The sequence below is a fragment of the Poromitra crassiceps genome (assembly GCF_964638095.1).
Source record: "Poromitra crassiceps genome assembly, chromosome: 15".
NCBI classification, from domain to species: Eukaryota; Metazoa; Chordata; class Actinopteri; order Beryciformes; family Melamphaidae; genus Poromitra; species Poromitra crassiceps.
In genome coordinates, this window is record NC_139634.1 from 15,345,913 (window position 1) to 15,358,412 (window position 12,500).

Sequence of the window (12,500 nt, forward strand, 5' to 3'; positions counted from 1 at the left end):
TGAGAACGTGTTCTCCGGCAATATAATAATTATAATAATTCATGTGACTTAGAAAACTATAGCCTATACTGAAAAAAGAGATTTTAACAGTTAAAAAAGTTATGCCTGGTTTCAGCACCATGGACAGGGGCAGTGATTCCAACCAAAATGTACACAAAATTGTAGGCTAATTATATAGCTAAATAACAAATGTTCAAATTAAACCAGGTACCTTCTCTTTGCTGGGTAAAGTCTGAGTTCGGCTTTCAGCACCACGGAGAGTGACATAGGCCTATCCGCCATGGCTTTGCATGTGTGCGAATGCAACAAGGCCCATAATGGGTCGGTTTGAGGAAAAGTATATCATATTTCTACATTTGAATGTCCGAGCAAGACTTAAAGGGCATTACGTACCTTCTCTTTGCTGGGTAAAGTCTGAGTCCGGTTAAAAGTGTCTCCTCCGTTAATACTGATCAGCTCCGCATCTGCAGGCGGAAACGGCGCGGGGAAAACCACTACGTCACTCTTCAGTGTGTCTGAGCTGAAACACACGTCATACTGCTGTGTAGATTTAGAGTAAGACCAGCTCCCGTCAGGGTGGGTGGTGATCATTGGGGCGCTGTACCTGCTGAAACTGCTGTCTGTCCTGTGGCATTTGACAGCTATTAAACTGATGAGGCTCAGTAGAAAGATCAGTGACACAGACGCAATGGCGATCAGCAAATACAGGTTTAAATCAGAGAAGCTCTCCTCCTTTATCGGCACGTGTCTGAACTGAGTCTGGATGTCAGCTGTGCTTTCAACCACCACTACATCAATAGACACAGTAGCTGACAGGGAGGGCTCTCCGTTATCACAAACCAGCACCACCAACGGGTGAGTCTTCACGTCATTGTCACTCATTCGCCTCTTAGTCCTGATTTCCCCAGTACTGGTTCCGATTCGGAAGAGGTTGGTTCCCTTGGGCTCAGTGAGGTGATAAGAAAGCAGCGCATTGTAGCCAGAGTCTGCGTCTACAGCCCGGATCTTGGCCACAAAGTAGCCCACTTCAGCAGAATAGGGAATGTTCTCACTGTTAACGGAGCCGTGCTCAGAATATGGTGCGAGGATCCCGGGACTGTTGTCATTCTCATCCAGGATAAAAACGTTCACAGTCACGTTGCTGCTGAGCGGAGGAACACCAGAGTCTGTGGCCTGAACTTTAAACTGGAACGTTTTTAATTCCTCAAAGTTAAAAGACTGCAGGCTGACTATATCTCCAGTCTCTGAGTTGATGTTTACCATTGTAGACGGCGGCAGTGAGTTACTATTACTGTCTAAAAATGAGTAGCTCACGTGGGCGTTTTGTTCAACATCAGCATCACCTGCTGATACTGTTTTTATAACAACCCCGATTGGATTGTTCTCTTTAACATAAAGATTGATTACTGGGTCTGAGAATCGAGGTTTGTTGTCATTTACATCTGAGACATGTACTACAATAACGCTGGTGCTGGAGAGAGGGAGGTTCCCTTCATCAGTAGCAGTGATGGTGATATTGTACTGAGAGACAGTCTCTCTGTCCAGAGAACCGTCAACCACCAACGAGTAATAGTTTTTATAATTTGAATCTAATTTGAAAGGGACATTGTTATTAATGTCGCAATTTACCATTCCATTTTTGCCTCCATCTTTATCAAGAACTGAAACAAGCGCAATTGCAGTGCCTGTCGGGGCATCCTCTTTCACTGTATGTAATAGTGACGTCACTGAAATTTCAGGGGCATTGTCATTGACGTCTAAAACTTCAATCAATAATTTGGCATGTGCTGTCATCGGAGAAGAAGCCCCATCACTGGCTTGGACCCGAATTTCAAAAGCATTATTTAATTCAAAGTCGATATTTTTCTTATTTGTTACAGTTCCTGTTTTTGCATCTATAGAAAACAGATCTGCATTCTTCCCCCGGCCAATTTCACTGAACGAATAGAATATTGCTCCATTTCGGCCTTCATCTAAATCAGTAGCATTCAAACTTATTATCGATGTGCCAAGTGGTGCATTCTCATAAAGACTGGCTTTGTAGAGGGCCTTGCTGAAAACAGGAGGGTTATCGTTGATGTCTAACACATTAACTATAACAGTCATACTACCAGATTTAGCTGGAGTTCCTCCATCAATGGCAGTCAGTGTGAGTTTAATCACAGGTTGTATTTCTCTGTCTAAAACTTTCTGGAGCACTAATTCAGCAGAAACACTGTCTCCTTTATGTGTAACGAGAGAGAAGTATTCATTCTGAGTAAGCTTGTAAGTATTCACAGTATTTTTTCCAACATCTGCATCGTGAGCAGGTTGCAGGGGGAATTTCACTCCTGTTATTGTGTTCTCGGTTATGTTAATGATCTGTGATGTACTGAGAAATGATGGTGAATTGTCATTTACATCCAAGATGATCATTTCAATACGATACAGTTTTAATGGATTATTAATAACTGCTTCTACACTGAGAGAACATTTCTGTTCATTAGTGCAGAGCTCCTCTCTGTCTATTCTCTCATTGACATAAAGCAAACCAGTCTTTAGATTTACCTCGAAATACTTTCTCTTTGATCCGGTAACAATCTGAAACATACGGGACTCCAAATCCTGAACATTGAGGTTAAGATCCTTAGCGATATTTCCAACAGAAGTCCCGGGGTTTACCTCCTCTGATACGGAGTAGGAGAGCTGCCCAGACACCGCTTCCCAGTAACAATCCAGGAGCAAAACCAGATATATCCCAAAAGGGCCCATTCTGCTCGGTAAATGCATAATTCCTTATGACAGCAAAGCATAGGTCCAAATCCGACCACTTCCATAAAAAATATCCAGATTGAGTGAGAGATAAATACACATATTCAACGTCTATGCATTTCAACAGCCAGCAGGAAAATGGGTCGCGGTACCGTTCTGTCTCGCCCTTTGTAACAAAGCACTGGAGAAACATCATCCTTTTCTGAATCTGGGAGGAGCCCCGACCAAGAGAACACAACGTCCAAATGTGATGGTCTACAATGTCCCCATGTGGTCATTTGAAATAACTACATTCAAACAATTGCAATGGAATTATCTTCACTGTTTTGAAACCATCTGTTAAAATCAGTGCAACTAATGGCAAACTACTAAATAAATATATAAATAAATAAATAAATAAATAAGGGAACATTAACGTGGATTGTATCCAACTGATCATCTAGCATAAGTTAACATAATATGTTAGATTTCCCCGTCCCCAGCAGTATGCAAGAGCTTTGCGAACATCCAAGCAAAGAGCAGGAATGACTTTGGTTCCGTTGTAATTGGGAATAAATAAATAAGTAAACAAACAAACAAATAAATAAATACATTTTACATAAAGGAGGCTTAAGATCAACAAAGAACACGAGAATACGTTTTCTCCGTTTTTTCATCACATCGGAGAGTAAATGGGGCAAAAACGGTATCCATATAGTGATGCTTTACCTATAGGCAAAACACCACATGTCAATTATGAACACACACACACACACACACACACACACACACACACACACACACACACACACACACACTGGATAGTGAACTATTTTTTACTACCGACGAAGACATTGCCACATAAGAGATTTAATACGACACAGACGCTTAGATTCAGCACCATGGACAGCGATATACACTCAAATGACAATGGAGTGACAATGGATGCGGCAAAGGAAGACTGAGGAGTGGGCTACAGGCCTATATCACTTCACCACTACGTCTTCAATTATGTCTTACTTCTCTATTTGAACAAAAACACAATATGACAATTTATTGTCCACTACAAAACCAGTTGTCAAGAAATAAATTGAATTGGCCATACTTTAAATATAAGATATTAAAATAGGATACTAAGAAAATAAAATGGATATACGTTTGTTTTGCAACAGAATGGTACATAAAACAAAGGGTGCAAGGGTACACGGTTCAGAACCATGGAGAGCGCCATTTAAATACGAACTGCTTAAGAAGCGTGAACTCACTTGATGTTTTCAGCATGCATTTTCAAAGGATTCTTCAAACTCTTTGACCATGTCTAAGGTATAAAGGTAATAATAATAATAATAATAATAATAATAATAATAATAATAATAATAATTTACACAGCATAGTTTGGTATTTTGCAGGTTATGAGACCGGGTTAGGAAGAAATACAAATATTCGAATTAAATTAGGCATGGCTTACCTTCTCTTTGCTGGGTAAAGTCTGAGTCCGGTTAAAAGTGTCTCCTCCGTTAATACTGATCAGCTCCGCATCTACAGGCGGAAACGGCGCGGGGAAAACCACTACGTCACTCTTCAGCGTGTCTGAGCTGAAACACACGTCATACTGCTGAGTAGATTTCGAGTAAGACCAGCTCCCGTCAGGGTGGGTGGTGATCATTGGGGCGCTGTACCTGCTGAAACTGTTGTCTGTCCTGTGGCATTTGACAGCTATTAAACTGATGAGGCTCAGTAGAAAGATCACTGACACAGACGCAATGGCGATCAGCAAATACAGGTTTAAATCAGAGAAGCTCTCCTCCTTCATCGGCACGTGTCTGAACTGAGTCTGGATGTCAGCTGTGCTTTCAACCACCACTGCATCAATAGACACAGTAGCTGACAGGGAGGGCTCTCCGTTATCACAAACCAACACCACCAAGGGGTGCGTCTTCACGTCATTGTCACTCATTCGCCTCTTAGTCCTGATTTCTCCGGTGCTGGTTCCGATTCTGAAGAGGTTGGTCCCCTTGGGCTCAGAGAGGTGATAAGAAAGCAGCGCATTGTAGCCAGAGTCTGCGTCGACAGCCCGGATCTTGGCCACAAAGTAGCCCGCTTCAGCAGAATAGGGAATGTTCTCACTGTTAACGGAGCCGTGCTCAGAATAGGGTGCGAGGATCCCGGGACTGTTGTCATTCTCATCCAGGATAAAAACGTTCACCGTCACGTTGCTGCTGAGAGGAGGGACACCAGAGTCTGTGGCCTGAACTTTAAACTGGAACGTTTTTACCTCCTCAAAATTAAAAGACTGCAGGCTGACTATATCTCCAGTCTCTGAGTTGATGTTTACCATTGTAGACAGCGGCAGTGAGTTACTATTCCTGTCTAAAAAAGAATAGATCACCTGGCCATTCTGGTCAACGTCAGCATCAATTGCAGTCACTGTTTTAATAATTACTCCTACTGGACTGTTCTCTTTCACATAAACATTAATCACGGGCTCTGTGAAGCGAGGTGCGTTGTCATTGACATCAGTAATGTGCACAGTAATAACACTGGTGCTGGAGAGAGCGGGAGTTCCTTCATCAGTAGCTGTGATGGTCACGTTGTGCTGAGAGACACTCTCTCTGTCTAGGGACCCATCAACAACCAATGAATAATAGTTTTTGTAGTTTGTTTCGAGTTTGAATGGAACGTTACTGTTTGTGATTTCACATTTCACTTCACCATTTTTGCCACCATCTGTATCGAGAACTGACACAAGAGCAATAGCAGTGCCTACATTAGCGTCCTCTTTCACCGTGTTCAGTAGTGATGTCACAGTGATCTCAGGAGCATTGTCATTCAAGTCCACCACCTCTACGAGTACTTTACAATGAGAAGACATCGGTGGCTGGCCTTTGTCACTGGCCTCTACACGGATCTCAAAGGCCTTATTTTCTTCATAGTCTATATTTCCCTTTACCGTGATGGTACCCGTTTCACGTTCAATTTCGAATATATCAAGTATGTGGTTTTGATCTTTGCTTCTCAGGGAATACACAATCTCACTGTTTATTCCTTCATCTGCATCGGTGGCGTTCACGGAGATAACTGTCGTGCCTGGTGGTGTGTTTTCGGGAATTTGAGTCTTATACAAAGATTTGCTGAATATTGGAAGGTTATCATTAATGTCTAAAACATTAATATCAAGCTGTGAGCTACCAGACCTCGGAGGATTCCCTCCATCTACAGCGGTCAGAGTCAGTCTGATCACAGGCTGTTTCTCTCGGTCTAAAGCTTTCTGCAGCACTAGCTCGGCAGACACACTCTCCCCTGCTTTGTGCACTGATAAAGAGAAATGCTCATTCTGGCTTAATTTGTATGTGTTTACTCCATTTTTCCCCACATCTGCATCAGTTGCCTCAGATAAAGCGAATTTCACTCCCGGTAAAGTGCTTTCTACAATGTCTAAATTCTGTGATTTAGCTGTAAACAATGGGGCATTATCATTTACATCTAAAATGTCTACTTCGACACGATAAAGCTTCAATGGGTTGTTTATCACGGCCTCTACACTTACTGTACATTTGGGTTCCTTTGCGCAAAGCTCCTCTCTGTCTATCCTCTCATTGACGTAGAGAACGCCAGTCTTAAGATTAACCTCGAAGTATTTTCTCTTTGATCCGGTAACAATCTGAAACATACGGGCGTCCAAATCCTGTACATTGAGGCTAAGATCCTTAGCGATATTTCCAACCGAAGTCCCCGGGTTCACCTCCTCTGATACGGAGTAGGAGAGCTGTCCAGACACCGCTTCCCAGTAAAGATCCAGCAGAAATAGCACTAGATATATCCCAGTAGAACTCCATCTACACGGCAAAGACATAGTTCTAGGATATCCAGCCTGAACAAAGCATAAATCCAAATTGCCAATCCAAGTCAAATATTTTAGACAGTAGGTTAAGGAAGAAATCAGTCGAAGCGAGCTTTATACGGTATAGACGAATATGTTCTTCCCTCGCCCTTCGTTATAACAAAGCCTTCAGAAACGTCCCTATCTGAAAACAGGAGGGGCCAGCCAGTAGCGCTCACTCCGATGGATCAACAGTGGCGCCACGTGGTAAAAGAGGTGACGTGCAGAGAGTATTAAAAAAAGCAATGAAGTTCTCATGAAAATTTATATTAAATAATATCAAGCATATAGTTTCTGGACACGACAATAATATATCTGTCCAACCAAACAACATAATTAAGGTAGAGAATATAGTATGGTTCGTGTTTATTATGGCTGGAGGCATTTCAGCACCATGGACAGCACACGAGCCGCAGAGCGTGTCATGAATGGAGAGCACTTTCTGTCTGGATGTATTGCCAAAACCGTCTTTCGGATGTATGTGATCTTGACGCCCGCCCGCACACGCGCGCACGCATGCGCGCACACACACGCACACACACACACACACACACACACACACACACACACACACACACACACACATACACACACACACACACACACACACACACACACACACACACACACACACACACACACACACACACACACAGCATATCTCTACATCTTTCTCCCTCCCTCGCATGCTTTTTTTTTTACATCTATTTATTTCAGTCAAGAATTAGCGACTATAAAAGCAAGTCAAGGACTTGGTCTCACAATATGAACATGACATGACAATAACCAGGCTTCCCATAGATCATGGCTTTTATGTGGCTTGACATCAAATATGTGTATTTTCAACTTATTTCAGAGTAAAATCAAATGAATAAGATGTGACGCGGTGTGCTCTACCAAAAGCTTCTGGTCAGGTGTAGGCCATAGCCTTCCACAACATGAAATCTAAATAAACACAATTATTACAATCGGAGTTCTCGTTCAACTTCGTTTTTTTATTTCATTTTCAGGAGCAGGAGTAAAGCTCCAAGACATGTATGTTCAGTTGCCAAAGCTTTGTTCAGTTTTGAAAATGAACCAGCCCTGGTCTCATTGTAGCTTCTGCTTCTATTATGTGATAGCCTAGTCTCATCTTCTTCACCTCTCCAGTAGCTCTTCTGGTGTCTCATCTGTCTGCCGCAGTCAACCCTTTCTTTATAATGTCAAACTTCAAATGAGAAAGACTAGAAACTTGTATAAATAAGGAATTAATTCATAACTCACAGTAGTGTATTATATATATTGGTATTAGTAAACATTGACCAGAAAGTTTTGAAAATAATAAGCCTTTCCATCTCACTGCACCCATGTCTCCCTCTCTTTGATCTATTTCATTACATGACCTTTACATGTTAAATGTATTAGATCCATAGGGCCTTCCTATTCTACTCCACTCATGGACACAAGAGGGACATTTTGTCTGCTGTGGGGTATTTTGGTGAATTCTGGTGTTTACCCACATCCCCACAGAGACAGTAGTCATGAGCTTATGAACCTTCCCTTGTTTGTAATCCCAGGATTAAGCTCAGGATGCAGAAACTCCTGTCCTATTTCCATTCCCAGGAAACATGATTTGATTTGAAAATATTAATAATCTTCACATACTGAGTCACGGTCTCTTCTCCAAAAACGTAATAACAATAATAGCTCACAAAGGATGACCTCTGCGTGCAATTTTCATAATGTATGGCCAAATAAAAGCTGTCTCCCTAAGGACACTGAGCATAATGCACAAGACTATGTGCGCGCACACACACACACACACACACACACACACACACACACACACACACACACACACACACACACACACATACACACACACAGGGAGAGAGAGCCTATGCAAACCACCTGGTCTTCTAGACCTAGACAGTGTATGATGGAACTGAGTGATTCATAGTTTATTTGTAGGTCACTCTGTCTACTGCATTGCGCTGACCTTACAGGACTGCTGCAGGCCAAGCTAACAACACATACGTTTCTCACACACAAAATACTAGACATGCACGATTTTACACTTGGCGGTGCAAATATAATTTATATTTTAAACAGGTGATGTGGAGGCAGCTTGCCATGCCTTGTGGCCTGCTGACCCTGTTACCCTATTTTGTAGGGCAAATGTACAAGCCAGTCAGCCTGCACTATCCTCCCATACATACAGCTCTCCCAGAAAGAAAAAAAGCTATGGTGATGTTTCGATTCATAATCCATGAGTACAGTAAGCACTGCATGGCCCACATGTATGGGTGACATTGGAGGCTGTATTGACTCCACCCTGAGAAAACAGCCAGGCCCTCTTACTGAGCATGCCCACTATAGGCCATGTGGAGGAAGCATTGATCCTGACACGGAAGTGTGAAAGATGCTGATGACACAGAGCCACCGCATCCTCTCCTCTTCCACTGACAGACAGCTGAGCTGGCCTACTCCATCTGGCTAGCATCCGCAGAGGGGTCAATGAATCAATTAGCAACTTCACACACTACTGCAGAGACAACGGATGATACTGTACAAACACACAGACAATTTGGTGGGTGCTATTGCCATATTACAGTGAATTAGTGGGTAAAATCAACCTTATTGAGGCAATTTTCCAGTCCCATTTTCACACGTGAATTCCATATGCATTGATGAAAATCACATTTCCTGAGGATATGATAATTGAATGCGCTGAATAATTAATAGTGAATAATTGGTGGTTAAATAAAGATGCACAATTTGGTCCCTGAACAGATAAGTGGTGCATGATTAATCGTACTTGTGTGCATGTTAGTCTGCCTGCCAGTCGGTCTGTTTACCTCTCGTGAGTGAGTTTCAAGGACAACTGGTAGGGGGAGACCAAGAGCTTTGTGGCATCATGAGTAGAGAGAGAGAGAGAGAGAGAGAGAGAGAGAGAGGGGGGGGGGGGGGGGGGGGGGTTTGGGGTGTGTTCTCTGCATTGTTAAAGGGCTGCCAGTCAGTACTCAAATACATATATATTACATTAGAAAATATTTGTAGAATATGAAATTATCAGTATGTGTTTTTGCCTGTGAGCAATTGTATGTTTAGGGGTGTGTGCCATACTGTGCATCTGTGTGAGTGCATTGAGTAGATGGGGGAAGGGTGTTGGAACATGCTCCAAGGCGAGTCCCCCCCCCCACCCCTTTTCTCCTCTCTCCTTCTGCACAGCTCTCTCGTCTCCATGGCAACGCCATCTCATGGGCCGACATGATGCATGTGTGCACGCACGCACGCACGCACGCACGCACACACACACACACACACACACACACACACGAGCAACACACTACTGTAATACACAGGCTATGGGCTGAAAAGGCAGTGGATATTGTGAAAGGTAACACAATTCCTATTGAACCGCCAATCCATTTTTATAGTGTTCGTCTATTCAGACAGAGTTCTTATCTATACTGTTCCCAGTCACACTGCAGTGTCTCACTGAACAAAACAGATCACAGCATAATGACAGGCAGAAACATGTTCACACACACACACACACACACACACACACACACACACACACACACACGCACACACACACTGCTCATACATTGGTAATGTAGCTCTGCAGCAGCATATTCACTATGACAGGTCCGCTTTAGCAGCAGTGCCTGTTTCTCTTTCCACCCCCACAGAGAGGCTGACCTTCTCACTCAGTCATGCCCAGCCCCCTGTACCCTCTCTGGGCCAGGGCTCTGGAGACACCCCACCCCTCTCCTCTGTAGTCCACAGACTTCCTCCTGCTTTGTGTGGAGTAGACAGATACTGATGCCATACTGTGTTGTTTGTGTTTGGGGAGTTCAGCTAATTAGGGTATGAGGGGGCAGCATACACCATGTGGAGGTTGCCTTCTTGATTCAATAACTAGCTTCCAGTGCTACACCGCCATTATGGAAACCCAAACAGGCAGGGTTTATTATGCCTATTGGTCAGATCGATTCCTCCATAACTGTTACCTTGTCTGTGTGTGTCTGTCTGAGCTGCATATTCACTTTTGTAATATGGCTCCCGCAGCACTGGATTGTAAAAACAGCGTGACTAGAACCGCACCCTATGCAGTAGTACACTAATGACTTAAGTTATCTGACACAGCAGAAGGGATGGAGGGAGGGAAAGAGAAGGATAGATGGGGAGAAAGACAGTGGAATGGAATGTCATAGAGAGAGAGAAGATAGAGTGAAATGAAAGCAGAGGAGGAAGCAGGTTGCAGTAACGAGTGGGGGAGGAAAATATAAGCCTCTTGGAAGAAAGGAAAATATAAAAATAGAAGGAAATGTAATCATCTTTTCATGAGATCAGAATTTCCAAAATGTGAAAATTACATGCATATCAATCTACCACACATGATATTTAGAATCACTGAACAAATTGGATATTCCTGTAATGTATTTTTCACAACCAAAAATAATTACCATAATTCAAAATCTGCATACATGCACCGACACACACCCAGAGATGTAGGTATACACACAAATAGAATATGAGAGAGCAATTGCTTCTTGTATTTAATCCAACTACCAATTAATAATTTATTTCCAAATCTGCACTCGCCTCCGCTGGTCCCTGGAATAAGTAGGACAGGGGCGGGTCTGGGGGAACATGAGCTGCAACAAGATGAAAACAGGCACACAACAATATGGAATGTGCCCCTGCACACATTAGAGACACGCCAACACACTGTTCACTCATTTGGAAAGTAGCAGCACAATGCCCAAAAAAACACAATTACTTACTCTACTGTAAAATAACAAGCAGAGACAACAGCATGCTATTGTTGCCAAGGCTATTGCTCCAATGACGGAGTGATGAGTTGTAACGGCTTAATTGGAGAGACATGACAGTACTTTGGCTTTAACCTATTACATGGAGTCTTCCTACACCCACTGTTCCTAATAAACTATCTATATGCCATGTTTTGTTCTGCACCATTTCCCAGAGCCTTCTACATTATAGCTGATGTTTCAACCACTTTGTTTTCAACAGTGCCCACCACACATCGTTCTCATTTGATACAATGACACTGCCCACCCCATCAGTAGAATATCATGTCACTTTATAGAAGATACTTTAAGAAGATACATACTACTGTGTAAAGGGCCCTCTGATGACTAATGGCATGTCTTAATATGTGGAACCTATATGCTATCACTACTCACGCCAAAACCAGACCAGCCATGCTACCATTACCTAAGTCAACAGAGTGTGTTGTGTTATTGAAGCTGCAGCGTTGAATCCAACAGCACGCATGCAGTGAGGAGTTTAGCTGCAGGGGAAATGCATAGAGAGCATCTGACACACAAACAAGCTAACCCTAACCCCCCATCTCTCTCAGTTATGTGGACTTGATGTGTGTATGTGTGTTTTAGAGAGTGTGAGAGTAAGACAGAGAGATGGGGAGAGGGAGGAGGAGGGAGAAAAAGACAAATAGAGAGGAAGTGTGTTGTGTGAGAGAGATAGAGAGATAGAGAGAAAGAGAGAGAGAGAGACAGAGAGAGAGGATGTGTTTGTATGCTTGAATTTCACTCATACAGTATATAGCTAATTGAGAATGCCATGTGTTACTCATTCTATTCACTCTACCCAACCCAGCAAATCGACTGCAGTAGCTTACAAACAGCCAGTGTCCTTTGCAACAGCAGACCAACCATTTGATCAAACCTGTGAACATGATTGGTTGTTCAGTAAGGTTTGGTAACAGCATCGAAATCTCTGATTGGTTGGCTAGAATGACTGTACTGGACACTCTGATTGGCTCTACATTGTGCCTAGCGACAAAGGCAGGGTCGATAGATCTCTGCTTCCCCAGAGCTGCATCATAATTGATTCACTATTATACCTCCCCTAACTT

General features: G+C 42.9%; 2 protein-coding genes across 2 annotated transcripts in view; both read right to left on the bottom strand.

Annotated features, from left to right (window-relative positions):
• LOC310790771 (uncharacterized protein) overlaps positions 1-6,583 on the bottom strand; it is a gene marked incomplete at both ends in the record, with an annotated part of 9,747 nt that extends 3,164 nt beyond the window's left edge. Inside the window, 3 exon segments of the mRNA XM_083652501.1 lie at positions 394-1,295; positions 4,190-4,195; positions 4,198-6,583. Coding sequence (XP_083508627.1) covers positions 394-1,295; positions 4,190-4,195; positions 4,198-6,583 — 3,294 coding nt within the window.
• LOC310790483 (protocadherin alpha-3-like) overlaps positions 1-12,500 on the bottom strand; it is a gene marked incomplete at its 5' end in the record, with an annotated part of 213,351 nt that overhangs the window by 109,510 nt on the left and 91,341 nt on the right. The gene's annotated exons all lie outside the window — the stretch shown is intronic.